The 27700-nt window shown below is 52.7% G+C and overlaps 9 protein-coding genes across 9 annotated transcripts; 4 read left to right on the plus strand and 5 right to left on the minus strand.

Annotated features, from left to right (window-relative positions):
* Positions 1 to 965: 965 nt before the first annotated feature.
* Positions 966 to 2280, minus strand: EsH8_VIII_001015 (WD40-repeat-containing domain protein; the record flags this gene model as incomplete). Its single annotated transcript, XM_083270057.1, has 5 exons — positions 966 to 1135; positions 1191 to 1816; positions 1870 to 1965; positions 2025 to 2064; positions 2124 to 2280. The coding sequence occupies 5 exons, from the start codon at positions 2278 to 2280 to the stop codon at positions 966 to 968; spliced, it is 1089 nt and encodes a 362-aa protein (XP_083129825.1).
* A 937-nt stretch (positions 2281 to 3217) lies between these two features.
* On the plus strand, positions 3218 to 5632 carry EsH8_VIII_001016 (WD40-repeat-containing domain protein; the record flags this gene model as incomplete). The annotated part of the gene is made up of 3 exons (XM_083270058.1): positions 3218 to 3265; positions 3327 to 4416; positions 4467 to 5632. 3 exons carry the CDS (start codon positions 3218 to 3220, stop codon positions 5630 to 5632), a joined length of 2304 nt encoding a protein of 767 aa, XP_083129826.1.
* A 999-nt stretch (positions 5633 to 6631) lies between these two features.
* Positions 6632 to 7551, minus strand: EsH8_VIII_001017 (copper acquisition factor BIM1-like domain-containing protein; the record flags this gene model as incomplete). Its single annotated transcript, XM_083270059.1, has 3 exons — positions 6632 to 6892; positions 7013 to 7341; positions 7413 to 7551. 3 exons carry the CDS (start codon positions 7549 to 7551, stop codon positions 6632 to 6634), a joined length of 729 nt encoding a protein of 242 aa, XP_083129827.1.
* A 2310-nt stretch (positions 7552 to 9861) lies between these two features.
* Positions 9862 to 10899, plus strand: EsH8_VIII_001018 (SRR1 family protein; the record flags this gene model as incomplete). Its single annotated transcript, XM_083270060.1, has 3 exons — positions 9862 to 10246; positions 10299 to 10536; positions 10587 to 10899. The coding sequence occupies 3 exons, from the start codon at positions 9862 to 9864 to the stop codon at positions 10897 to 10899; spliced, it is 936 nt and encodes a 311-aa protein (XP_083129828.1).
* Positions 10900 to 11327: 428 nt separating this feature from the next.
* On the minus strand, positions 11328 to 13344 carry EsH8_VIII_001019 (DUF4246 domain-containing protein; the record flags this gene model as incomplete). Its single annotated transcript, XM_083270061.1, has 3 exons — positions 11328 to 12932; positions 12989 to 13255; positions 13306 to 13344. The coding sequence occupies 3 exons, from the start codon at positions 13342 to 13344 to the stop codon at positions 11328 to 11330; spliced, it is 1911 nt and encodes a 636-aa protein (XP_083129829.1).
* A 1219-nt stretch (positions 13345 to 14563) lies between these two features.
* On the minus strand, positions 14564 to 17079 carry EsH8_VIII_001020 (uncharacterized protein; the record flags this gene model as incomplete). The annotated part of the gene is made up of 3 exons (XM_083270062.1): positions 14564 to 15435; positions 15488 to 16753; positions 16815 to 17079. 3 exons carry the CDS (start codon positions 17077 to 17079, stop codon positions 14564 to 14566), a joined length of 2403 nt encoding a protein of 800 aa, XP_083129830.1.
* Positions 17080 to 21584: 4505 nt separating this feature from the next.
* On the plus strand, positions 21585 to 22052 carry EsH8_VIII_001021 (uncharacterized protein; the record flags this gene model as incomplete). Its single annotated transcript, XM_083270063.1, has 1 exon — positions 21585 to 22052. One exon carries the CDS (start codon positions 21585 to 21587, stop codon positions 22050 to 22052), a length of 468 nt encoding a protein of 155 aa, XP_083129831.1.
* Positions 22053 to 24443: 2391 nt separating this feature from the next.
* Positions 24444 to 26191, plus strand: EsH8_VIII_001022 (uncharacterized protein; the record flags this gene model as incomplete). The annotated part of the gene is made up of 6 exons (XM_083270064.1): positions 24444 to 24635; positions 24690 to 24826; positions 24879 to 24946; positions 24999 to 25102; positions 25160 to 25332; positions 25387 to 26191. 6 exons carry the CDS (start codon positions 24444 to 24446, stop codon positions 26189 to 26191), a joined length of 1479 nt encoding a protein of 492 aa, XP_083129832.1.
* A 164-nt stretch (positions 26192 to 26355) lies between these two features.
* On the minus strand, positions 26356 to 27575 carry EsH8_VIII_001023 (uncharacterized protein; the record flags this gene model as incomplete). Its single annotated transcript, XM_083270065.1, has 4 exons — positions 26356 to 26473; positions 26536 to 27128; positions 27182 to 27473; positions 27535 to 27575. 4 exons carry the CDS (start codon positions 27573 to 27575, stop codon positions 26356 to 26358), a joined length of 1044 nt encoding a protein of 347 aa, XP_083129833.1.
* Between the last annotated feature and the right edge of the window lie 125 nt (positions 27576 to 27700).

The following is a 27700-nucleotide window of genomic DNA, read 5'->3' on the forward strand; positions in this document are numbered from 1 at the left end:
GATGCAGCCTCGGCTCCCAAAGCATTGGACTGCGGGGAAATGATGAGTTTTAAGAACTAGGGAGTTCCCCGAGAGCAGGTGTCGTTACATGCATGTTGAGAACTGGTGATTGCATGCCCCGCGACATGACAATCCGGCCAATGCCGTTGACAAATTCTAATTCATTGCTGTAGCGGCTGGTCCCGAGCATTGTTTTCCCTTTCCTCTCTCCGCTTGGCTTGCGTCATAAATGCAGTCAACCAAAAGCAAAGGTCCAAACGGCTCCCTGTCCAATGAAGTGCATGCGCATTTTGACTCTGCCGATGAACTCGGGTCCGGAAACTTGTAGTCTAGATTGCGCACCGAGACTCATCGCTGCTAAGCAGAAGAATCGAAAAACTCGAGTGCATTTTACCAAAGCAGACACTGGCGAGTAGCGTATTCACATGCTGACAGTGTAATATCGAATCTCAAGGGTGCAGGATATCTGGGCCGCCTCTTTTCACATACACATGTCAACACAGGGCGGGCTAACAGCTAGAACAACTAAAGTGTGATAACATATATTTTGATATCGACCGCCATTGATGGCAACCATCTAGCCTGGTCCAAATCCGTTTGGGCCTGTAGTAGTCAACTCAAACACTACATGTATTTCGCTCGCGAACACCTGCTCTCCGACAAGATGCCCGCTGAAGTGCAGAGCACCTTGCTCAGAGTCCAGCACTCGGGTGGGTGTCTCCCTCCTTTCTAGCCATGCAACAGTCCCGTTGAACAGGCGACCCGGTCTCCGAGACGGGCTTGTCCGTCGCAGAAGCAAGGAATCGACCCATCATCTGATGGGCCATCGCCGGTGTTTCGGAGACGGAGTTGTTGCTCGCGTGGAAGCTCCCTTCCAAATGCGAGCCTGACGAGACCCTGCTGCTCGGTGGGGTGTACACTTCGCTTGCTTCACTACGTGCTACAACGCTGGACGAAGTGCTCTTCTAATCCACGTTGCGGTCCGCGTTGGTAGCACCGCCGCGCCAGAGACCGTAGAACCCGTCGCAGTTCTTCCACATCTTGATCGTGCCGTCCTCGGAGCCAGTCGCGTACAGCTTGCCGTCGGGGGAGAATGCAATTGACCAAATGGGTCCGTGGTGACCCTTGTGTGTTTCTGAGCAGTGTCAGCTGGAGATGCCTTGCCATGACATCGAGTTCGAACTACTCACCAATATCGCCACCGTCGTCCCAGCGGCAGACACGCGCCCAGGTGCCGGGCTCCTCTCCCAAGACTATCTTGCGTCCCTTGAGATCCAAGCCAACACTGGCAACGCCGTGCTTCAGCTCCATGCGCTTGAGCTCGTCCATGGCCTGCGGGCCACCCCAGAAGTACACCCACTTGCCGGCCGCTACCGCGAGGACAGGGAGGCCACCGCCGATATCCCCGGGAGAGGTGAACTCGGGTGCCAGGGAAACCAACTCGCAAGACTTGATCTCGCCGTCGAGTACTTCCTGGCGAATGACGTTGCGCGTGGGGAGGTCGAGCCACCGGATGGTGTTGTCGGAGGCAGTGACGATCGTGTTGGGATCCTTGGTCCAGGCAATGAACTTGATGGATCCGGTGTGGACGCCCTCGCCGATTTCGAAGCCGGCCGAGGCAGGGACGGTAATGGGGGTGCCGGCGGGGGCGTTCGGGTCGGGGGCGAAGTCGCTGAGGTCAAAGACGCGGAGCTTCTTCTCCATTCCTCCGGTCGCAACCAGGTCAGAGTTGTCGGGCGGGTAGGCGACGGCGCGTACGATGTGGTTGTGCTGGAGGGTGTAGAGGACCTCGCCGCTGTGGGTGTCCCAGACCTTGCTGCGGCTTGTTAGCTGCGTTTCGGGGTGCGCGCGACGCGGGACTGAACTTACGCGGTGAAGTCGGCAGAGGCGGTGGCGGCGTTGGAGGCATCGGGACTCAACCTGGCCTGCCAAACAGCACCCTTGTGGCCGATGAAGGTTCCAATCCTGGCAGGGACCAGTCAGTAATGTAACGCGCCACGGACAGACGGAGCGACAGAACATACCAATCGCCGGTGATTCCGTCGCGGAGCATAGGATTTCCATCTGCGACAGGGTTAGCAAAGCCCTGGTCGCATCGCCGGGCTGCTTCGTCGCGAGCTTACCCTTGCAGGCAGAGATCATGTAGTATTGCTCTCCCTTCTCGAGCGAAGAGAAACAGATATGGGGCACGGGTCGCGAGTGGCCGTGGCAGGTCAGAGGGACATATTGTCGGGCCGTCTCGGCGGCAGGCGCGGCGGCGGGAGCGGCGGCGGTGGCCATGTCGACGTCGGCGTGGGCGTCGGGGTCAGGGTCGGTGGAAAGGGGCTTTCGTGGTGATCGCAATCGCAACGTGTGCGCTAGGAAGGGGTATCAAGCAGACGAATCGTCGATGCAGGCGGATTGGGGGTGGTGGAGGAGACGAATAAGTTTAAGGAGAGACAGTCAAATACAGCCGTAACGTCGTGAATGTTCGTGGAGTATGCGATGGATCGTGACAAACCGCCTCGGCGAGCGCAGCAGAAGCAGGAACCGAGCAAAAGCGAGAGATGGAAAAGCTGCGAGAAGTGCGAAGCAATGAAAGCAGCCCAAGGGAAATAATAGTGGGGGTTCCGAGTCGGAGTCGGAGCAGGGCCGATGTGGTTTAGTGAGGGCCCTGGGATTGGTCTTCTGGACGGGCTGGCACTGTTAGAGGTTCGGCAGACCCCTGAAACCAGCCCGGTGCTATCATGAGAAAGCAAAAACGACCCCGCGCTGCGGTGCTTGCCGCTTGTTCGTTCCTGAGGCTTTAGTGTGGCTGGAGCGGGGCTGCAGGTGCTGCCTGAGGCTCTGATGATTGGCCGGAACTAGACAAAGCCACGTGCTTTGATAAGCAGTCTGCAGGTATGTGGCTGGTGTCGTGGCGCCTTGCCTGATGCGGAAGGGAAGTCAATGGAAGCCAGAAGGTGAGGCAGGGATGGAGCTGGTGCTGGCAATTGCCCCGGGGACCACCTGGCGCCTGCACTCTGGCCCCTCCCCGCCTGCCCCCCCTTGTGGCGCAGTGGAGCTTCAGCGTTCCCGCTTCCAGCGTCATCGTCCAGCTACCTACCGCCAGCACCACTCACCCAACACCAACAACACCGGCCATCTCGTCCGGATTACCAAACCGAGGCGTGAGCTGCTTGTCTACACCTGGCCTTTGTTTTTCCCACCTCAATCCTCATTTCATACCTATTTAGTCATGGCAGACTTCAAGCTAGCTGCCCAACTGGCAGGCCACGACTCCGACGTAAGTCTGTGAAGCAGCTCTCATCCTCTGTTTCAATGCTGATCCATTATGTAATGCACAGGTCAAGGCCGTCAGTTTCCCAACACCCCAAACCGTCCTGTCTGCCTCCCGTGACGGCAGCGTTCGGGTATGGCGACAGACGTCTGATTCCCCCCCGACATTCGAAGCCTCAGTCTCGAGCCAAACCTCCGAATTCGTCAACTCCATCACCTACCTCCGGCCCACGGAAGCCTACCCTGATGGACTGATTGCCTCTGGCGGCAAGGATACCATCGTCGAAGTCAAGCAACCACAAGCTGCCCCCAGCGACAATGCTGAGCGGCTCCTGATCGGCCACTCCCAAAATGTTTGTAATCTTGACGTGTCGCCCAAGGGTACCTACATCGTGTCGGGTGGCTGGGATGCGCAGGCTATTGTATGGAACACCAGCACTTGGGAGCCCGAGATCCGACTCAGCGGCCACGACAAGAGTGTGTGGGCTGTGCTTGCGCTCGACGAGGACACAGTGCTCACAGGCTCCGCCGACACGAGCATCCGCATATACAACCTTCGCTCTGCCGTTGCCGGCGACGCCGAGCCCCAATCCACCATCCATACCCCCGAGGTCGTCCGCGCCCTGGCCAAGGTGCCCAAGGGCCACCCGAGTGGAGCCGATATCGCCAGCGCCAGCAACGATGGCATCATTCGCCTGTGGAAGCTGAACGGACAACAGGTCGGCGAGCTACTCGGCCACGAGAACTTCATCTATGCGCTCACGAGCTTGCCTTCGGGCGAGCTCGTCAGCTCTGGAGAGGACCGCACTGTGCGGATATGGAAGGGCAATGAGTGCGTTCAGACCATCACACATCCTGCCATCTCGGTGTGGGCTGTGGCGGCAAACCAAGAGACTGGTGATATCGTGACGGGAGCTAGCGATGGCGTCGCCCGCATCTTCACGCGCAGCCCCGAGCGGACAGCGGACGCCGAGGCCGTCTCCGCCTTTGAGGGGGCGGTCAAGGCCTCAGCTATTCCCCAGCAACAGTTACCCAACATCAACAAGGAGAAGCTACCCGGTCCCGAATTCCTCCAGTCGCGGTCTGGAAGCAAGGAGGGCCAGGTTCAGATGATCAACGAGGGCAATGGCACCATAACGGCCCACCAGTGGTCTATGAGTATGTTTCCCCTACGCATTACTGAGTGATGTTGTACTTACTCCGCCCAGGTCAGCAGCAATGGATCAATATTGGAACCGTTGTCGACTCAGCCGGAAGCAGTGGCCGTAAGACAGAGTACAACGGCAAGTCTTACGACTACGTATTCGATGTCGATATCGAGGACGGCAAGCCGCCGCTAAAACTACCGTACAACCTTTCACAAAACCCTTACGACGCCGCGACCAAGTTCCTCGGCGACAACGAACTCCCTCTCAGCTACCTGGACAACGTAGCCAACTTCATTACCCAGAACACACAGGGCGCAACCCTGGGCGAATCGGCGCCAGCTGGATCCGACCCGTATGGCACGGAATCGAGGTATCGCCCTGGCGAGTCCGAGTCCGCGGCGCCCCGGCTGTTGCCACATTCCGAGTACCTATTCATCACGACTGGAAAGTACGAAGCCATGGTCAACAAAATCCTGGCCACCAACGCGAACATGATATCCTCTGGTCGCAAGGATGCTGCTTTGAACCCTGCCGAGCAGAGTACACTAAAGACTGTGAAGGAGGCCATTGAGTCCTCCAAGCCCATCAGCCAGGAGGGTATTGACCTCGCTGTCAAGATTGTCACACACTGGCCGTACTCGGATCGGCTTGCAGGTTTGGATCTTCTTCGATGCGTCGCCCCTGCGCCGCTTGCCGCCGACCTTGTGGTCCCCGGCGGATCTTTCCTCCGGATTGCTGTGGCCAGCGCTCTGGATGCACCTGATGGCGCTGCACCGAACGAAAACTCCGCCATGATGGCGTTGCGCACGTTCGCCAACATCTTCAGCACGCCCAAGGGCAGGGCGCTGGCCGCGAAGGAGGCCGACACGGCAGCCTCTCTGCTTGAGCGCGTGCTTGGCATCTCTGGCGGCGCACCAATCGGACAATTCAACCGCAATGTTCTCGTTGCCGCGACCACTACTCTGATCAACTACGCTGTTTTGGCATCCAAGGAGAAGTCCGCCCCCGAGTCGAAACGTTTCATCACGGCCCTTGGCAAGATTCTTTCTTCACAAACCGACTCCGAGGTTGTCTATCGGGCGCTTGTTGCACTAGGAACCTACGCCTCCACCAGCAAGGCGGAGGTCAAGACTCTGGGAGGCGAGGGCTGGGTCAAGTCTGCCGTTGACAAAGTGTCGGAAGCGCGGGTGAAGCAGGTGGGCCATGAAGCTCTGCAACAGCTGTAGTGAGACCTAGTGTGATACGATGCGCGACAATGAAGCGTGAGTTATGGCGTCCCTTAAAAGGTGATGACCGTGTGATGGCCGCAAGTGGCCGCGCTTGCTGAAGCCGCGGCGAAACAATGGCGGGGAAGTGGGTTGAGACCACTGGGGGGGCACGTCTCAGACGTAGCAGTTTATGATGACTGCAGACGGTATAGTAGCTAGCCTTTTTAGAACGCAACTGAGGAGCGTAATGAGACCTGCTCCGAGCGATTCATGTCATTTTCTCAAGTCCATTTCGCAGTGCCGTTGAATCTTTGCAATCCTCTTGGTCGGCTTACACGAGGTAACCGACACGAGATTGTCAATCTGCCTTGGGCGACACACATTTTATTCCGAGCCGCGATTCATCACTTTCCGCATTCGCACTCGCATAAGTCACTGTCAACTCGCACGCACACCAGTTTTGAAGTTTGAAATAATATGATTTTCAGTCCGCAGTAAGCGAAATATCTGTCGGGTGCCCAAGCCCGGTTTGTGGTTTTGTTAGGGGGGAATCATCATACAAGGTCTCCCCAAATCCTTATTCAGACCCTTTCTTTTCTTTTTTCAAAGAGTCGTGACCCCAACCCCCCGCCGCAGCAGCTTTCGTGAAGAAAACGGGGGGTGGGGGGTGGGAGGAAAAAGGAAAAGGAAGATGAAATAAGAAAGAAAAAAACAAGGAGGGATTTCAGATATGAGGGAGGATGGGGGAGGGGGTAGGTATTTCCGGCTCCTCTCCCCCCGAACCTGAAATCGCTCACGCCGAAAACGCCATCTCTATGCCCAGAATATACAAAAAGATATTTCTCTCCAAAAATAAACCCCTGTGCCCAAACCCAAGAGGTATATGTGAATTCCATCGGCCGTAGCCATACCGCCGCCATTTCATCATCAAGAGGATAAAATCCTCCTCTCCGTCGTCACATGCGCAACTGGACTATCATCACCCGCTCCTCCGCGAGCACGCACGACTCGGGTAGTCTACAGCATGAGCCAGAGCCCGCCGAGGACGAAGGGCACCCAGCTGAAGACGGCCCAGGCGGACTGCGGGCGCTTGCCAAAGTACCAGAACGTGACGGAGGGGGCGGCGTCCGAGGTGTCGGCGGCGTAGCCGGCGCCGGACTCGCGGGTGGTGATTGTGTAGACGTCGGCGAAGCCGATGTCGTTTGAGTTGAAGCAGTTGGAGTCGTTGATCCGCCCGATCTTGGGGTCTCCGGGCTCGGCGAATTCAATGTCGACGCACTGTTTCAAGCGTCTCATCAGTAAAGAGCTCGTCCGAAGTAGATTGGATATATAGCCGAGCAGGAGGAGGCAAAGGAAGAGAGAGGCGACGAGGGCATGTTTAGCTGGGGGGAAACCTACGGAAAAGAGAGCGGCGCCGTGCACGGCGATCTCGACGATCTGGATGGTGGCGTGGTCGCCGGCCTTCACGGTCGTGTTGACGGGCAAGGGAACCTGGGGCAGGCAGACGGTGCCCGGGTAGGGGTTCTTGCTGGGGCCGAGGATCTGGAAGACGGGGACGATGGGGAGGGACATGTTGAGGGGCCCGCCGTCCGGTCCCTCGGTGCCGAAGCCCATGTTGACGTACATGAAGGCCTGGGCGTGGCCTTGGAACCAGCCCGGCTGGAAGGCGAGCGCGCCGCCGGTCGTGGGCCAGTAGGTTCTGTTTGTCGTCACGCCCATGCCGCCGCCTGACGGTGTTAGTCTCTGGGTATCGGGGGAGGGATAGGTGGATGGAGAGGAGAGGTGAGGAGGGACATACATGGGTAGGTCCATTGCATGCCGTAGGGAAACGTCTCGTTGGTAATGAGGTTGTTGCCGCGCCATCCCGGGTACGAGATGACGATGTGGGCGGATGCCGTCGCCGCGAGGACGAGGGTTGACAGTGTTGAGAAGAGCATCTTGGCGATGTTGTGTGTTTGTGTGTGTATGAGACAGTTGTGTTGGTGCCGAGAAGTCGACTATGTGTATTGTTTCTCGACTGCGAATGCCTTTTTCGCCCCTCAGTGTAGGATCTTGCGCCCTGTGTTGCTCTGTCGTTGCACAGCCCGGATGTCTGTCTGGCTGCTGACCCCGCCTTATCTGCCCTTCGAAGTGGTTGGTGGTCGTGTGCGTGGGTGTGGGAGATATCCGAGGGTGCCTCCAAGGTCAACCTTTCCTGCCGTTGATTTGAGCCGCGAGTTTAGGTCGACTGTCGGGACGCAAGCTCTACCGAGTCTCGCGCAAAACCACAAGAAAAGATTATTACAGGTTTGTAGGAATCAGCGTTCAGTGTGTAAAGGAAAACGTTCGCACTAGCAAAGGACGAAAGGGAAAGAGAAGAGAGGGCGCAAGACGGGCAGCAGACAGGCTATTATTTGGCTGGGCCGCGCAGCGGGTGGCCCGTACGATGCAGCCGCCGCCGGGCCATGGAGCGAGCCATTTTGCCATTGCATTGCACTTGCAGCCATCCAATGGAGGTTGGAGGTTGGAGTTTCCCTCTTTTCGGAGCTCGAGGAGAGCCGGGGGGTGAGCCGGGGTGTGGAGTGTGCGCTGTGTGCGTGTGAAATACGCGTGAAATGCGCAGGCAAGCAAACGGCACACTGGAGAATGAGATATTGGGAGGGGGGACGGCTTGTTCGACAGCAGGCCAGGCGCCCAGACAAACACTCGAGCCAGTGAGAGAGGCCGGACGATGTGCCTTGGGCTGCAGGGCCGTGGACGATGCTCCCGTCCCCTTGCTGCTCACATGGGCACGGCACCAATGGCGGGCGGGAGCGCCAGGCGAGTCGCTGCGGGATGGCAGGGGAGTTTTGGGGGTGGAGGCCAATGAGATGCCGTATCACCTCGGTGGCAGAGGGCATCTCGACGGTGAGTGGTGGGAGCGGGAGGCGACGGGCAGGGATGCGACGGCGTGTAAGCGCCGGGTCCTTTAATGCATCTGCATCCTGCCACCACTACCACCACACAGACATCCCATGCCATTCCATGCCATCCCATCTCAGGTCGGCTCAAGGCTCTCACTCCGGACATCTTGACAGAAGCAGATATCGTTCCAACGGCGTGCTGCGAGCTGCAAGCTGCGAGATGCTGCTTTCTGCACCTGTTTGGCCCTCCGGCTAAAGATGGAGAGGCCAGAGGATGGGGGCCCCCCTGGCCGTGAGTCTCTTTTGGGGCGTAGCATTCGATCGATGCGGATCCTTTTTGGCCATTTCTCGGGGACTGATGCTCACGTCGTGCGATTCACTCTTGTGATGATTCCATTCAGCCGCGCAGCAATCCGTTACGAAGAATGTGATGGCGTGGATGCGGTCGGTTATTGGCATCCGAGCAAGCGCTTGGTGAGCATCTAGGAAAACCCACCCATCCACCCCCGGAACAGGGCCGTCGACGAATGCCGAAGGGCGGTAAGCTGACGGCGCAACGTCCACGCGGGGGCATGTCCAGCGAAAGCAGGGAAGGGGGAGCTTCAAAGACCGCCGCGCGACCAACCATAGTGGTCGGCCGCAGTGAGACCGCAGATTTGCGCCTTTCTTGCCCTCTTGCCACCGAAGGCGGTGCGGCACAGTCAGCGGTGCCATTTTCGCGGCCGCTGGCGTCCCAATTGAATGGTTTTGTTTGTCGTCCCGTCTTCAAGGCCCGGAGGAATCGGATGGGTCCATCGTTGAAGACCGGCAGCCGTGGGTATTCCTTGTCACACAGCAAGGAGCGGTGTCTGTTATATGTGTGTGTGTGTGTGTGTGTGTGTGTGTGTGTGCGTCTACGCGACACGTAGAAGCCTGACGAACAAGTCAAGTAGGACTGCAGGATTTCAAGATGCTGAAGATCGTGCTGCGCCCGGGTATTCTCAATGAGAGATCGCCGTCGTCTGCATCGTTGCTTCTATTCCAGGCTCTCTCCAACCATGCTGGCGGGACGTTGCGCAGCATCAGTGAGATTTTAGGCGTGCAACGCTGGCGCCGACCGAGGAAACGGAGTGGCCTACCTGTGCTGTTGTAGGTAGTGCCGTGTCAACTGCTACTGGTCCTGTGGTCTTACACGGGCCATGATGCGGGTGCTTAGATAAGACAGCGTGCTATCAACGACCTTCACCGCCTTCCATGCATGTGATTTGACTCCACCAAGAAGGCGGTGGCCATATTCTGCCGGCCAAAAAGTTCATCCCACCAAAGCAGCATCTCCCCCCACCATCTAACATTTGTTCCGGTGTGACGTGACTGCGTATGCCCGTCATGGCAGCGGCCGAGCAGCTAGAGAGCGAGAAACCCAAGCAGGAAGAATGGACACACGTCAAGTCCAAGTCCCGGTTCCGCAGGAACCCGCCCAAACCCCCGGCCGGGTCCCCGGGCTCGTCCTCGAAGCCCGATGAACCCCGCAGCTACAAGTCCGTCGCCGACATCACGGCCGAGTACGACAACTTCAAGTCCCGCTGGCGCGACACCGCGTGCCATTCCAAGCTCGAGGAGCTGGTAAAGTCCAACGCCGGCAAGCACCAGGTGGTTCGCAAGGCTGTGTGTCTCGGTGTCGGCACGTTTGACCCGGAGGATGGAGGGTGGGACGCCAAGAGGCGGAGCTACATTCAGCTCGAAGCTTTCTTGACCGTCGTGGAGGTCTTGTGTATGTGTAGCTACCGAAATTTCTACATAGCCCCAGCTCACCCAAATGCTAGCCGAGTTGTACGAGCAGTCGATCCCGTGTTCCTTCCAGGAACCTCGCTTCACCCCCAATGACACCGAGTTCCTCTCAAACCTCGGCCACAAGGTCGTTGAATCCCCTGCCGCCTTTGAAGCCGTCGACGAAGATACGTTGGTGTTTGCAGTTCACATGTACCGCCCTATATACGAGGCAACACTGGACAAGGTCCTGCCTGCAATGTTTGTCGGGACAGGCTGGGACGTGTGGGACGAGTAGGTCGCCCCCATCCAACCTCCATGATACAAGACTGACGTTTGTAAAGATTTGCTACGATGAAAGAGGGCGATTTCAAATGCATGAGCGACATGCATTCCTCGCATAAGCACTTCTCGTTCCCTCAAGACGGCACCTACACAACGTTCTCGAGTACTTGCCTATACTGGCGGCCTAAACCTGAATCTCCGACTCCCACAGAGAAGGAGAAGAAGGAAGTTACTGCAGAAGTCCCGGCAGAAATCGAAGAAAAGACTTCTGAAACCGCCACTGACAGCGTCTCTGTCAAGGTACCTGATAATGTCCCTGACAAATCGTCAGCAAGTACAATAAAGGAGACTCCCGAACTGTCTCCTAGTTGAAATTCCGAGCAAATTTAATAGATATTCTGAACTTAGAGCCCGCCTTTCAGGTTTTTTTGTCGGTTAGACCTGTCTTGTCGATTCTAAGACAATTGTTGAAATGTTCCTCGAAGCATCCAGCTTAGGCTGACGTAACCACATACATCTATATACTGAAATACCACTTCTACTTGACTATTTTATGTGCGAGGCAATTGATGAAGCTTTATTTACCAAAACACGCTAGGTTTTACATGTATGAACGGAACAGAATCGTTCGATTTTACTTCAACATGTTCATGATACTTATTAGCTTACGAATGGACCGATTGGGTGGTGGTGATTAGAAAAACGTTGTTGCGTGCTTAACTCGCTATAATCCTAAAAACTTTTATTCTTGCCAGCTCCCCCAATGATCTCGTTCATTTACCCACATGAACCAGTTCCTGTCATTCCCGATCCGAGTCGCCACTAGAGTCTCCAAAGTAATTCCCATCAACATTCATTCGGTATGAAATGAGCTCCTGATTGACGTGGCGTGACAGCCAGCCTCTCTCTTCAAGCATGCTGTCCCTTAAACTTCTTGCCCCCTTCCATGGGATTGGATATTCTGACACATTATCCAACACCATATCGACCACCTCTTTTGGTAACCCCTTCATCTGCCCCCCTTTACTCAAGAACCCTCGCGCCCACCAGTCAGCTTGCTGCGGCGGAACGTTCGCCGTGGAGAGGACCTTTACTCTGGGATCAACTAGGTGAAGGGTCAGAACCTTTCGGTGACCTGGTTTAGTCGGGTCTTTCAGCTGAAAAGATGAGCCCTTGTGTTGCAGGACGTTCGGATACGCCAACACCAGCCCTTCCCGCATGGTCACAGAACCAATTACTTGCACACTTGGGGACCCGTTAGAGAAACCAAAGATCTCTTCAACGTCCTTACTGTCTCCCATATCATATATGCAATCCTCCTCGAAGGACAGGCCCTCAAACTTCGAGCGGAAGGATATCTGTGCGTCCGTGACGTTCTCGTCGTCAAAGTAATAGACGGCGGTCGCGCAGATGTGGTCGTTTTGGACACCGTCCAATGTCCAATCGTTTTCCGTGTCGCACACAGGGTTGTCTGGGGTGGGATACAGGGCCCTCAGTTTGACGATGACTTGAATCCCACCTGCGTCGCCAAGGAATGCTGTATTGTCCGCTATCGACTCAGCCGTTACAGACTTCCCCTTTGCGCCTACCCGCCTGCCCTCCTTAAGTTCAGGCTCGGGCTTTAAGATGAAGCTGTAGTTGTGTAGCCATTCATTGGTACGCCGTTGCCACTCGTCATCGTCAATGAGGCCATTGAAAAGATCCTCTCGGAGGCCTAAAGGATCGTAGGGGGGAGTGTTGGGATATTTCCGATAAACTTCCTGACACTTTATGCGCATCGAGCAAGGCATTGAATCCTTGTAAATGGTGGAATACACCAGATTCCAAAGTGGCATCACCTTGGTGATGACTTGTTCCAGCAAGGGGTAGACGTCCGCGTGAACTTCCGGGTGGAGATGGTTGACGTAGCTGGTGATTTTAGCGTTAATGCCGTCGGAAAACTCAACGTTGCAAGGCAGCCACTGGGATTCATTAGACCAAATAAGACCGAAGCCAGTGTATGTATGCCCTGTACGTTGGTGTAATTCAGGACGATTTACGGTGACCCCTTTGCCGATATGACTGAGACAGTCATGGAGTCTAATTTCGTTGTCTGGCAGAACTTTAGAGTAACCATACATGAGGGGATGCAAGGCAGGGTCGATGATGTTGACTGCTACGTTGTTGTCGCCGGGTGTCGGGTCGATGGGGTCCTTAAAGAGGCGTTGATTAGTTTTCACCCCTGGATTCCAGACCGGGCCTTGTGACGCCGTCTGCTCAAGTGTATTGACTGCTTTTAGGAGCAAATTTTGCAGGTCTGGCGAGATGACCCGGTCTGATCTTGCGAGGCGGGCTGTTATATCGAGTATGGGAACGATGCTTGTCTTCTCATAGAGTTGTGCCTTTTCTCGGAGTTCCTCGATGCACTAAAAGAGCCCCCTTAGTACTCGGTCTCGCCAATCATCCGGGAGGTCGGACAAACATATTCAAACATTGTTTCAGTGAATTCACCGTGGGGGATCCTTGCTCCCTGATGCCAGTCTCTTGCGAGAACTTCTGCCTTCCAACCTGCGACTACTTCCTGATCAACGACCTGGGAAGCCCAATCCTCTTTAAGGGTGACCTCTTCCATAAATGCCACCATGCAGCGTTCACGGCTTGTATGGGGCCAAGCCTGAGCCCAATCAAGTGTTGCAAGGGGGAAATGGTCGTCGGGCATATGGTTGAAGGCTAGGCCGAGGCCCGGTAGCTGGAAAAGCGTCAGACGAAGTTGAGACATGAGATGTTGTGGATGTGCACCTTGATTGAGCTTTCATTTGCATCTGGCGACGGCGCCATCGTCGGTTCTGACGGAACGAACAATGTCTCTTCCAGTGATCTTGGCAGAGTATTATGGTGGTTTCGACCTAGAAGTCAAAGTCACTCGATATCTGAGACTTGGGGAGCAGGAAGAATTGGAGTCGTTCAATTAACGGTCGAGTACCAATACGGTGATCCTTTAGCAGGCAACAATCAAACCCCTTGTTATGAGATGGCTGGTTTCCGGTGGTTGCTGACATAATATACTCACAAACTAAAACTGCCTAGGATGCAAACACATTGACAAAAAGCACATACATCCATAAACATACTACAAACTTTTGAAATTCATAGCGGTGCAGCTGGCAAACCATGGATGCCGTGGCTAGGTGAATTGAAGAACAGAGCCAGGTTTGTCCAGTCTTGAGATCCCCAAGTTCACGGCAAATCAGCCGCCGCGGTAGACGACTTTCGGTCAAATAGGGTACTTTTTTCAAACGATGCAAGACTACTGGCCATTTTTTTCACTGACTGGATGGTCTTCTAATTGGCTCAAAAGCTTCAAATTGATGACGTTACCGATATTGCACTGCGTAAGCATTGATGATAGGGGTTGGGACAGAAGCAGCCTGCAAGCTGGAGAAAAGGGCACTAGATGGGGCCTAAAGCCAACCTTCCACATGATGAACCAGGGTGACCCTCGGGCTTAGAGCTAAACGTTTCCAAGTTAGCATATCCTAGTTTTGGCCCCCCCACCTACCTGAGATCAACAGTCGAGCCAACTAAACTCCGTGACTCTTAAGGCTTCTTGCATACGACTATTTTTAGACGCGAGCGTCTGTGAGTCTGAGAAACCACAGAGCAACCTCTTGTTATGGTCCAGCCGCCATCCGGTCCAAAGGGTGAACGTGGACAGCACGAAAATGCCGTGCGAGAGCATGACCGACGCCACAAGATGATGAGCTATCACAGGAGATACTAGAACTCTGCCAAAGTCTTGACGACAGAGTACACTGTTTCCAAGTACAACCAATTTTTTCAGAGGTCCCGGGCTCTAGGCCCTCGTCATCTGGCCCGCACGGCCACTTGGAAGCATCCACTGTTAAAGCCTTGCTCTTCCAACCGCCCACTATGGGCATCAGTTAATAGTGAACTCAGCATAACAAACAGGTGATGTTAATATTGAACATGATGATTTATTTGGGATTAATTTATTCTTATCCAGAACATGCCCTAGTGCTGAATTGCCATCTGAGGTCTATTGACGACTGAACTTGACTACAACCTTTTGTGAAGAGCCTTCGATGATACTAGCCCCTTCATTGACATATCCCGAGGGCGCCGAAATTTCGGCGGTCACTCCGGTAGGCAAAGTAACCTCGACGGACATGACACCTACAGTTTCTTCGACGTTCAGCTCGACCTCGAGCCGACCCTGCGGAATCTCGGTGTGGTAGTGAGCGGAATTGATACCAGATAGCACTGGAGCAATCTGCAAACTTTTCCAACCCGGTTCCAATGGCTTCACACCAACAACGTATTGTGGCAGAAGGAAAACTGGCCAAGATGACCAAGCGTGCATCAGCGAAGTATCATGCCCGAAGGGCTTTCCATCTGCCGTCATCGCTTCCCAATGCCCTCCCGAATAGTTGGGGTTCGAGGTATCCGCCATAGGACCCCAGACGTTCTCAACCAGCTGGATGGCCTCCTCACCCCTGTGGCGCGCAAAAAGTGCCTCGACAGCGAATCCAGTGGCATAAGGGCTGACGACGCCAGTGCGGTCCCAGTGCTGAAGACCTTTGAAGGCAACAGGCATCGATCCTGAAGGACATTTCAGGTTCGAAAGACACTTGTCGGACCCCTCGGCCACTTTCAGTGACACCGCGTAGCCGATTGTGTCCTGGCATATCCCATCATGTGGCAAGGCTGTGCCCATACGGACACTGCCTGTATCCGAGTTCCAAAGATTGCCCAGGATACTCTCTTTTAAGGTATCGGCTCTCGCCAAGAGCTGCGTTTTCCGAACAGAGTCAGATGTCAAGGCATATACCGCCCTCAAGGCGTCGTAATATGCTAGATTTGTTGTTCCAGATGCACCGAATACAGGACCACCCATGGGATACCAATGCACTGTAGGCTGTCAGCGAGTTTTTCTCATTGTGTAGGCAAGTTGGATACTCACTAGAAAGCCCTGGTGGCACTTCAATCAGCCCTGAAGGCTTCACGTGTGATTCGGCGAATTTTAGTAGCCTTTCGGCAGTGGGAAGATACCGGCGGAGTACTTCATCGTCTCCTGAATGCAACCAGTAGTCTTTGATGGCAACAACCAGCAGAAAAGCGTATGTCATCGAGTAGAACGCGTACGTGGGCGGCTGCTCCTCACCCGTGTGAACAGGGGCCTGTATGGGGCAGAGGTTACCGAGATAACCGTCGTCCATCTGATGACTGGCTAGGAGCTCGATGCTGCCTGCTACAGCCCCCATATCCAAGCCAGAGTAGGCGATGCCCCGGCCGGATACGAACAAGTCTCCGCCAAAGGTGGCTCGGTCTCTTTTCGCTCCGTCAATCACGCACGACACTGCGTTGGTTCCAACTTGGAAGTCTGCGAGTGTTCTATCCCTGTTTTCAAGTTGCAGATCGTTGTCGTATAAAACACCTCCTTTGGCATCTTTTACCAGGAGGTTCCGGTAGAGAGCGAGCCATCCCTCGGGTCCGCCAAACGCTACGGAACCAGTGTTGATACCAGAGCCTCCAAGAAGAGGTCGGACTTGGACATCGGTGATTGTCGCGACCTCCCGACCATTGATTGTCACTGTGACACGGTTGCCGCTTGTAACGGTGGAAACACTGATCCAGTCTCCTTTCTTCGCAATACCGTGGGTAGACCAACTACCAAACGACTTAACCGGAAAGACGGCTGATGTATGAGCTAAACCTTCGTACGCACGAAGCTCCTCTGCCGCAACATCCAGGCAGAATATTACTCCGTTGGCGACCATATGGACTCCCCAGCTGGCTCCGGTCTGTTCGACAAGAACTTGGAAAGTCACTTCTTTGTCACCCCACCGGGTGCCTTGCCGGCAAGGAGCCCAATGCTGACCGAGGACCCTAGTCCCTTGATTGGTGACTTGCCAGGACGGTGCAGTCTCTCCTTCAACAACGGTGCACATGTCGAGAGTTCGCACGCCATCGTTCCAAATATGATTGAGAACTTCATTAGAGCAGTGAAAAGAAGCCTTTGGCGAGAATGAAGGCCTGACAGGCTCCATACCGACCTTGCTGATGACGATGGAGGCATCAGGAGACGTGAGTATAAGTTTAAGGTATCTTTGCGACCTCTGTGCGAGTGTGGCTCTGATTGTTTGTGGCGATGCCGATGGGGTGATTGTCATGGTAACACTTCGATAACTGTCCATGGCATTGGAGAACAGAAAGAACGGGCCATCGCCTTTATCAAATATCAGCTTAACGCACACTTTAAGGGAATGCTAGCAACGGCTTGCAATTACCTGTCTCGCAATCGATACCCTCAGCCGTTTCACTATATAAGACATTGACGTGGATTAAGCCTGTGCCGATCGCCCGATCAATAACATACACGGGCAGCCCGCCGACACATTGACCGTAGGCAAATACGATCGTCGCTTTCGTCGCGGGGTCCGACAGTTCCCCGTTGGTGAGGGAGAACGTGCCCGAGCCAGGGTTTTGCTCCACGCCAGTTGACGCAGAAACAACTTTTGCCGGCTCAGTTACGTTTGATTTTAACAGTGACATTTTGATATAAAGGATGAAAGAATGTGGAGTTTCGAGGTTTGGATTTCATCGAGATTCAAGCAGCCTATAAGTGATGTGTAACGTCCGCCTCTGATGTATCACGCCTGGGGTAACCGGCAACCCCTGGTCTTCTCCCCATTTCGGGAAATCCGGAGGAGTGGGGGACTAAACCGAATTGAGCTAAAGTCCACCCACATCTCCGGCAAGGTGGACGGAATGCATAAAAAGAGGCGAACGTCCACCTAAACCCCAACTTTGCGTCCACTTTTGAGCAAGACGTCCACCTCGGCAGGCATCACGAAATCTGGGGCGCATAGGTTTCTCCGTCGCTTCAATGATGGCCTCAAAGGAAAATACTAGAGAGACCGGCCATATCTGTCCGACCTGTTCTCGCTCATTCAGTCGGATAGAAAATCTGAAACGCCATCAGAAAACACGTGAGTGGTAATGCCAGTTGGAGGTGTTGTATTGATGGTTTGAGGGGATGCAGAGCTAATTGAATGGGATCTTCAGATCGAAGCAGTCTACCGCATCGTTGCAATATATGTCTTAGAGAGTTCTCCCGGAGTGATTTGCTCAAAAAACATCAACGACTTCATCAGCAGCGTCAAGGAGATGGAACCCCAGTGGAAGAATCTCAGACATCTACTTTACCAGAGAGGGTATACCCTTTCATACTTGAGGATCCCAGCGTATTGCCGCACCGTTTGATGACCGAGTGCGGAGAGCCTCAGGGCCTCACTTTGGCTTCTGCACGAAGTCAATGTTTGACTGATTTTGTGCGAATTGAGCCCAGCCCGTCCGTCATAGACCCACCTGTTTTTCCAAGAACAGTGTCTCCTACGTTAACTGCATGTCATGGCTCGGGCATGCCTCAGCTTCCAGGGACAAAGACGAACGCCAGCTGGACCAGTAGACCATACAGCCAAGAAATGTGTTTATCTGGCAGTGAAAACAAAGAAATGAACATCGACTGTTCTACTTTTGTCCGATCATGGGCTGACAACGGCTGCCTCAACTCGAGCCAATGGTTTACCTCAGATTTCTACGATGCTGTGAGGGAAACTACGAGTATGAACGATCCTTTAATCTTCTTCGGAAGCTATGAAGATTCATTCTATACTCCAGATCTATGTTGTTGGACCGGACAAGATACTGAGTTAGTAGCTCAAGAGACAGATACTGTACCGGTTTGTCACGAAGCGACAGCCGCACCTATGCAGGTCAACGCGGCTGAGAGCATTTCGCGAGTTTCATCACCGCCAAATGTTCCCTCTCATGAAGATGGGATCGCGTTCGCGTGGAACCCGTCATCGGAGACTCTAAGCCAGACACAACCTATCTCAATCAGCGAACGCCATCCTCTTTTACTGAACCACACGACCCGATTCGACATGGACGAATCCACTTGGGCTCGCATCCGTGATTTCCTCAAATCTCGAGCTCCAAACCGGGATAGTTTCATTTTGCCTTCTTTGGCCGTTGCAAATGTCTTTTTGGGGCTCTTCTTCGAACACTTTTACGAACAAAGCCCTGTGCTGCACCTTCCCACCCTCGCAAGCAATTCACTGCCGCCATCTCTGCTCTCAGCCATGATTGTTATTGGCGCCACATACAGTCGTATTCGGCACACAAGACGGTTTTCCATCCTCATGCTAAATCGAGCGCGGCAGAATCTTCAACAAAGCATCGAGGATGATAGGAGTTTACCGCGAGATCCCCAAATCATTTATGCATTTGCACTCATGTGCTACACTGGTTTGTGGTGCGGGAACAAAGGGGCCTTTGAGATCGCTGAAGCGTCACGGGGGACTTTGGTAACATTCGTCAGACGGCTACCCCTCCCCAAATCACAGGCATCCGACACTGTTGGGATTGGTGATGAGCACCGTTGGAAAGAATGGGTGCATTCGGAATTTCGGCGTCGGTTGCGCTGGTATGTGTTCATGATCGACTCGCAGTTCCCTGCCATCCTGAATATGAGGAGCATGATGTCGCTGGGTGAGATTCGCATGTGGGAGTGCCCTAGCAACGAGGAGTATTGGTCTGCCCCTCATTTCAGAGCTTGGGAAGGTCTACTAGACTCTGCATCACAACCCGCTGCCCCAGTCTTCTCCGTGGCCTACAGAGCTCTTCTGGATCTTGATGGAAGCATCTCGCATGCCTCGCCCCTCCCATCGTCAATTCCAAGATTTAGCCGATGGACATCGTTCTTGGTTCTTAGCTGCTTGGCCAGCCAAGCACTAGATTGGTCGCACGACTGGGACATGCATGTTGCTGCTACTCCCGAGTTGGTTAACGACAGCATGTCTCTGGATTCCTTTTTGGAGGCAACTCCAGACTCGTCTAGACCAGAACGTCTCACGGTGAGGGGAAACATATTGGGTAGGAACTTACTCCTCATTATCACGGCTAAATTGTTGATCTTTGTTTGTATAGCCTCATTGGATATCTGGTACAGTCGATGTGCCACCATTGGAGCAACCCCACCGGATGGAACACAAAGTGCAGACTATTACTTCCAAAGAGCTTCGCGTCTACTCCATGGCCTGGTATGCATCCAACTCCACACCTCACTTTCTGACATACAAGATGCATTGGGAAAAGGCGGGGCTCATGCGGTCCATGAAGGATTGAGCCGGCTGAGGTCCTTCTTCATTCATGGATACGCTAGCCGTGGTGAGACTAGGCAGAAGCCGCCTCCTGAGTCCATGATCATGTTTCACAGAGCAATTGCAGACAGTGTTACGATATCGAGCGATCAATCGTTGCAATTAGCGGCACCCTACAGCATTTTCGGAATATTTCTGAACCACGCCTTGCTATGGGCTCTGATTAAAGCTAGCCCCGAGACCCTAAGGGCACATCTTGGAGCTCAGTTAGGCGACATCGCCGTGTCATCAGCCACAGTTGCGTCGTCGGAGCTGAAGGAGGTTCTTGACTTTGCACTCTCACCCAGAAATGGACACCTCGAGGATGATGATAGGAGTCATGTTATCCTCATGCATGCTGCGCAAAGTCTTGCACGTCTGGGGACTTGGGGAGCTTCACTCAACTTGGCGCTTCTACTGCAACTAAGGGCAAAAACCTAAACAATGACAACACCGACCACTTTCGCCTAAATAGTTGTCCTAGCTAAGGAAAGTCTCCTCACTGCCTATGGGCTGTGGTAGCATACGAATGTCTGCTGTAGCCACTGTCGAAAAGAGTTTGGAACTTCTGTAAAGACCTTCATGACTGCCACGGTCTTACTCAACTTTTTCTTTGGATATGGCCACATGCAGGATTGAGGGGCTTAGGAGTTTGCAGATATGATCGGGACTCTTGAAGCATAGCCTCATCCTTCGCTGTTGGCAAACAGTCCGATTGGTAGATTCGGGTGCGGTTCCACGCGCCTGCGTCAGTCAGTGTTCGAGGTGGTTAGGAGGCGCCACCCATTGTGCCGTCCCGTGCAGCCGCCGCTTATGTATGAGGTCTCTTTTTTCTACCTAGGCCTTGATGAGTTACGGAACAAATGCCTGTAGCCGGAATCCTCCTCCGAGGGATTAGTTAAAGCAGCTACTACACGCTGCCGTGGCCCAGCTGCCTGCGGCCTAAAAAGAAAGAACTTTGGTCCCTCAACCAGTAGTTCTCAAGGCCGCCAGGTAGCAGTTTAAAGCAGTCACTAGCCATCCAAACTTGCTTTGGCCCACAAAAGAAATAGTGATAGCTCGGGACTAAAGATGGAGGTTTCCAGGTACATGGGTGGATAAGACACGGGTTTTCGGACCGGTATACAATTCATAACATGAACAACATTCATAATATACTAGAATCTGTTTACCACGACGATACACAAAGGTTCCAAAAGCCTGTGAGACGTGTCTCAGGTAGTTTACAGGCGTTCTACAGGCGTTCTAACAGTGCTTGATTATAGCTTTCCAAGTATCTCGTTTGCAGATAATAATGCGATAAAAACCAGAGTCGACAATAGAGATTCAACATGCCTCTTACTCATATTAGTTATAAGATTTCAGAGATATTCATGGATCATAACTAGTAAAAGTGTAGAGCCTATACGTCCCAATGTCACATCGACGATTGCATCTCCATTAACAAAGATGCCAACATTTAGCCTATTTTACTTATGCCGGAATCCTTCATCAGGCCCTGGCACCAACTGAGGCATCTTGTATACAGGAAGAAAAGCCACTTGGAGCTCTGTAAAGTACTGATGCTACACCAAATCTTGCACGGCGGAGGTACCATCTCCTTATGTCGAACGTTCCCAAGACACGAGGAAGGAGTACTGCAGGGAGAGCTGTAGGAATACTCGGGGCTAAAATGAAATTAATGGTGTGGGAGCCTTGCCACCGAGGCAGTAGCCTGTAGCAGTCTTGAAGTATAAAAACTGCTTCGGGTCCAGCCAGCTTCGAGTTTGAAACCACAGTCTTTCAACCCAGCTCTCATCCTCTATCTTCATCATCTTCAACAAATCCAAACTAAAATCTATTCTATCCATAAAAATGATTTCCAAAGCTCTCGGTTTTGCGGCGATCGCCACCGCCATCTTCACCATCCCAACTACTGCCTCCGCCTGGCCCGGATGCACCGAAGTCTCCTTCGAGACACTGTTCGCCATCAAGAACGCCGACAACACTTACATTGGTCCTCAGGGCCTTTATGCTACCACTGTTGACAACCAGTGTGTCTACATTGATGCCTCTGTCGGCAGCAGCTTCGCCAATGACCACCCTGAGGACCACGCCTGGTTCGTCAGTGTGGCACAGCAGGCCGACGCCACTGGGATCGACTTCTTGACTCCTAATAAAGCCCGTGGCCTCGGCGGACTCGAAGAACGCCAGGTTGGCTGCGGTTCGATCTGCGACACTAGCCAGAGCTCCTCTAAGAGATGCGGCTGCGGCACTTGCCAATATGATTACACCTTTTGCGGTACTGGCGGCTGGTGCACTGCCTACTACAGGTGCAAGTAAAGAACTAAATCTGAATTCCACACCGGGGCATCAGAAAAATATCGTAATGCCTTGGAGGCTTGTCATTTGATCCCAACGACGGAACACCATTAAATGAGGAGCTGTGTGGTAGTCGGCGGATGGGTAACAATATGTATTGAGTAGGCTGCTAGGATGAATCAGTGGCTATGATTAAATCTACCCGAGACCAGGTGTTTAATACGCTTTTTCTTTCACACGCATTCAATCGGTGCAACTTAACTTTCAAGCCGCCCTTTGGTCTCAACAAGGGGCTAGAATTGACAAGCTCAATATCTTCGGGATCCACTACGGCTTAGAATCTGAAGTTGCTCAATGTATCCATGAGAAGAACCTTGATCTCCACTAATGCAAACACCTTGCCGATGCACTGCCCGGGCCCAATCAAGAATGTCGCAAATACGCACGTGTTAACAGCTTGGCCATTAAGGTTGTCCCAGCGATCAGGGTTAAACTCATCTACATCGTCACCCCAAATGCGAGGACCCCAAGCGACCAAGGCCGGAAACAGGTAGAGTAATGTGTCCTTTGGAAAGAGGGTACCTCAAATTTTCACATCGGCAACTGGCTCTCTTGCACTCATTTGGCCATTACCTTGTCCATGACAGGTACGGCTCTATGGGGTTCTCTCAACGGGCCTGGTTAAGGAGGTCGCTGATAAAGAAATGGTAGTCCTACATTTCCGTCAGATACGCTTCAAGGAGTTTTTCAAAACTTGTATTCGGGCCGGGTAGATGTCTCAGTGGCCAGAACCAGAAGGAGTGAATGACCTCCAGGCTGCCAACGGCTGTATCTTCAGCTGCTGCTTCTATCTTTCGCTTTCTCTTCTAAATACACACAGAATATAGACCAGTATACGCATTGTGTTTACGTTGATTTATCATGCTTGCAGTTATTCTATGATACCAACAGTGAAATTGGATTGTTTTGCGATCTTTAACAGAAACGGAAGTATATATTGTCATCGGAACGTGGCTTTGTAGGAGGCTCCAACACAGAGGAACTATCGAATGGAGCAGACATGAAACCCTAAGAGCTTCTAGAGCCCTCAAGATTGATTAGGGCTCTTGACGCCTTAGATGACATTTTAAAAGACTTGATTTGCTAGATAATATCAGTTAATAGATCCAGACCGCAGAGGTATTGACAGAGGTACAATTGCAGTCCTATGATGCTATAGCAATTGTTCTCTTCGCCATTGATGAGATGAGCCCACCCATACTCGGTGTCCTGTATTGACACCAACAAAAATTTAAGAGATCTCATAAGATACAATTTATTTTCTTCATCTCTAAACGAATTTGGGGTCGTAGTCTGGTTTCTTTTTTCTTCGAAGATAAAGACGATTCTGATTCTGTTGGTTATGTCGAGGCCCAGACTGTGTTTTTGCCAGTCCAACAAAACCGTTCCCGAGCTAGTAGTGGTAACACTTGGCGGTGAATGTGAGATTAAACGCTGAAATAATTGGGCCTCATTAAGGTTATGTGTCTTCCCACCGGCAATATCTGGGGTAGTTCTTGAGGCAGAGGGAAAAGCGGCGCATGCTTATCCGCTTAGCGGGCTCTGATCAGATGGCACAATAGTTGCGACAGCTTTGCAAGGACTGCCCTTGCTTTTCCTATCAGCAGAATACGACAATAAAGGATCAGTGTCTCATCCACCGTGTTGTATCAGCAGCTGTGTTGCGATCCACTTCGACACGTGGCGACGAATAAGGACCAGGAAGGAGAGGCTCTACGAAGAGCGAATGCGGAGAGCAACCCTTTTCCACGGAACGTTCGGCTCCAAGGCCAGGACGAAGGGAGGGCCCAACGCGTAATTATAAATCAGAGGTGATGTGAAAGAAATGGCAAGGTCTGGCCAGATCCCCACAAGCCGCCACTGAAGGAAGGCAACGCTTTTCCGTGCGTTGAGCCTCGTCATCGCCCCTCCCCCGAAGGACACGGAAAAGCAAACACCTGCCCTTCACAGATGTTGACTCAGGGATATTTAGAGATGGGGTTTTCCGTTACATCCTGGCTTGTCAGCCGGTGTTATGGGGGTTACCATGTCGGTACTAGTGCAGGGTTAAAATTGAACGCCGGTTCCCCCAACCCCGCACGGGCGGAAAAGCTGGGCGCCCCATCTCCCCCATGGGGGACACTCCACCAAATGTGGCCCTTATCACAACTTCAAGCGGAGACTGCGGAAAGACGGGAGGATCTAGTATACCTCAGTATATATGGGGGTTCTACGCATACGAACATAGGCTAAGGAGACGTCTGAGCTGCAGGTCTTGGTCCTCAACGATTACAATCGCCAATTCACCCTCCAACAAGCCTCAGACGTCAACAGACTGCAGTTTGCATGTCTCAATCCCTCAAAGACATCACGATGACGGAACCTAGAAAATCCGAAGAGGGCAAGGCGGACGTTAGCCAAATGGAGCGTGTTCTGACCGGAGGTTCCAATGGCGGAATCGATAAGCCTGTCGTGAAAACCGACAAGGTCGATGAGTTCGGAGCGCACACGAAGACCGACCCCAAAGAAATTGCCCTTGTGAAGAAGATCGATTGGTACATATTGGTACGAAACTTGTCTGCCTATGTCATCTTGGATAGGTCGCTAACTGGATGATAGCCTATCCTTTGGATTATGTACTTCCTCAATTTCTTGGACCGAAATGCTATGATCAACGGCAAGCTCAACTCGCTGGCGTCGGACCTCAAGTTGAAAGGAAACCAATACAACACTTGCGTTTCCATCCTATTCGTCGGGTAAGTCTTGAATTTCTCGGCATCTCAGCCGCACTAGACTAAATTTCGGTAGATACCTGTGTGGCCAAGTCCCTTCCAACATGATTCTCAACCGAGTGCGACCGTCCTGGTACATGGCGGGTATGTATGCCAAGCCTCCGATGAGATACGCGAAGTCTAATGGTGGTTACAGGCTTCATGATGGCTTGGTCAATCATCAGTCTCCTCACGTACCTGGCACATGACTTCAAGACGATGTTGGTGTGCCGCTTCCTGCTTGGCATCACCGAGGCTCCCGTTAGTCCACCACTGTACCAACCATGAGTTAATGATATTGACTGACTCCGTTCAAAGTTCTATCCTGGAGCATTGTATATGCTCAGCATGTTCTACACTCGCAAAGAAATTGCTACTCGTATGGCAATTTTCTATACTGGTAACATGCTGGCTAGCGCCTTCTCCGGCTTGATTGCCGCTGGTATTTTTGCTGGTTTGGATGGTACGAATGGCCTTGCAGGCTGGCAGTGGTAAGTGAGATTGTGAATATCTGGATATGAAATACTCTTGCTAACATAAGAAAGGCTCTTCATCATCCAAGGAGCTGTCTCTATTGGTGTCGCCGTGGCAGCCTTCTACTTCCTTCCCAACGCTCCCCTACAGACCCGTTGGCTTACCCCCGAGCAACGCCAGCTTGCCCATAAGCGCATCTATGACGACACCACAGATCGCCGCGAGGGCGGTACAAGCGTCTGGAAGGGTTTGCGCGAGGCTTGCTCCGACTGGAGGACATGGGTCTTCTGTCTCATGGACAACATGCATCTCTCGGCCAATGGGTTCAAGAACTTCTTGCCAAGCGTCGTCAAGACTTTGAAATACAATACTACGATCACCTTGGTTCTCACATGCCCGCCATACATTCTGGCCGGTATCATGAGTGTTATCGTCTCGCACTCTTCAGGTCGCTTCAACGAACGGACGTGGCATACCACCGTCAGCAAGTTGGTTGCATGTGCCGGGTTTGCCATGGCCGTGGCCACGCTGAACACCACCGTTCGATATGTCGGCATTATGATCTTTGTGGGGGCAACCTACGGCGTGAACAACATTATTTTGGGCTGGACGTCCTCGGTGCTGGGCCAGACCGACGAGAAGAAAGCTGTTGCTATTGCCATGGCCAACACATTTGGCAACCTCGCCAGCGTCTATACCCCGTACTTGTGGCCTGACTCTGATGAGCCGAGGTACTTGAAGGCAATGCTTGCGAGTATTGGATTTTCTCTTGGTGTGGTCGTGTGCGCATGGATCATGCGGTTTGCGCTGCAAAGGCAAAACCGAAAGATGTTGGCGGAATCACATGGAGGAGTTACAAACTTGTACGTGTACTGAATAGACGGAGTATGGCATTAAGATGGGAGAACTAAAGATCTTGGCCGGTATTGTATTGGTATGGACTCAACTAGAATGGCACATGGTGGACAAGTAGATGATCACAACCACTAGAGATAGATTTTCCCGTCTCGGATTATGACTCATGAAATACAAGTCAAGTTTCAGATTTGCTCATCTAAGACCATCTGAAAGGCTTCAACAAACGATTCTTGCCAATCATTCTCCGTCTTTTTGGGCTTCCAGCCAAGCTCCGATGCCAAAACTGCCTTCGTGGCGGAGCTATACTTGTTGTCAGTCTCCTTATCATGTGATTTCGTGTTTTGTATCATGGCGAGACTTACTTTGCGGCATAATTCAACTCAGCGACTTGAGGAGTTGCTTTTAGCCACTTCGAAGCAGCATATTCCAGAGACACGGACCTGGGTTCCGCCGACTTCAATGCTCCAAGCGAGACACCGGCTTTACCTACTTCAGTTGCAATTTCAAGCCAGTTGTGACTGCCGGTGTTAGAGAAGTAAATGCCTCTTCTTCCCGAGGGGATCACTTCTCCTGACAACACCTTGCTCAAAACAAGCTCGTACAGCAACGCAAGGTCTGTCACATGAACATGGCCCAGCCGGGCTGTGCCTTCACCAACATACTCAGGAACCCCGGCCTTGATCGCACCGCGGATGATACTGGGAATCTGCATCGACCCTTGGTTGAAGAAGCCTGTCCCACGGCCGTAGATGGTAGGAGGCATCATGATGTAAGTCTTGACTCCGGTTTGCTCCCCTGTTCGTACGACAGCAATATCCGTCGTTCGCTGGGCATAGGCCTCTTCCGCTTCTCTTTCTTCTTCATACTCATAAACATTCTCTTTGTCCGACCATTCGTGAGTCCCTCCCGACTTTTTCGTGATGGCCCGCTCGGCTAGGTTGGAAGTTCCGGACGTCTACTTGAAGGTTAAAAGAGGTACACACACACACCAAATACCGGAACACTTGCGTGAATAAAATGGACTTCATTCCCAGTCTTTTTCTTGCGCTCCGCAAGTCCCTCGATGAGAGCTACTGCCGACCCAGTGTGGAATCCAGTCGGCGTATGAATGACAACGTCATGTTCGCTAGCTGCTTCCTTCAGGGCCTTCGAATCATCCAGGCCCTCAAAGACAACAGCAGTGACTCCCTTCTGTTTCAAAAGGTAGGCTTGATCTTGCTTTCGTACCAACGCAGTGATGAGCAAGTCTTTGATATCAGGGTGTGATGAGTTGAGAATTTGAGACAGAACCGAGCCACCACTATCTTATGCGTGAGCTCTATGTTTCTTTGAGTAACAATGCGAGTAAGTGTTTAACATACACGAAGCCGGTGGCGCCGGTGTAGAGGAGTCGTATGGGCATGTTCGGTTTGAAGCTAACAATGTCTGTGTCCGTGAGTAGCTTATATTAGTGACTGCAAAGGAATTTTTTCTGAATGTAATGCGATTGATTGAATGGGTGTTTGGCAGCCTTTTTAAATACTGGAG

This window comes from Colletotrichum jinshuiense, chromosome 8 (genome assembly GCF_051148585.1).
Source record: "Colletotrichum jinshuiense chromosome 8, complete sequence".
NCBI classification, from domain to species: domain Eukaryota; kingdom Fungi; phylum Ascomycota; class Sordariomycetes; order Glomerellales; family Glomerellaceae; genus Colletotrichum; species Colletotrichum jinshuiense.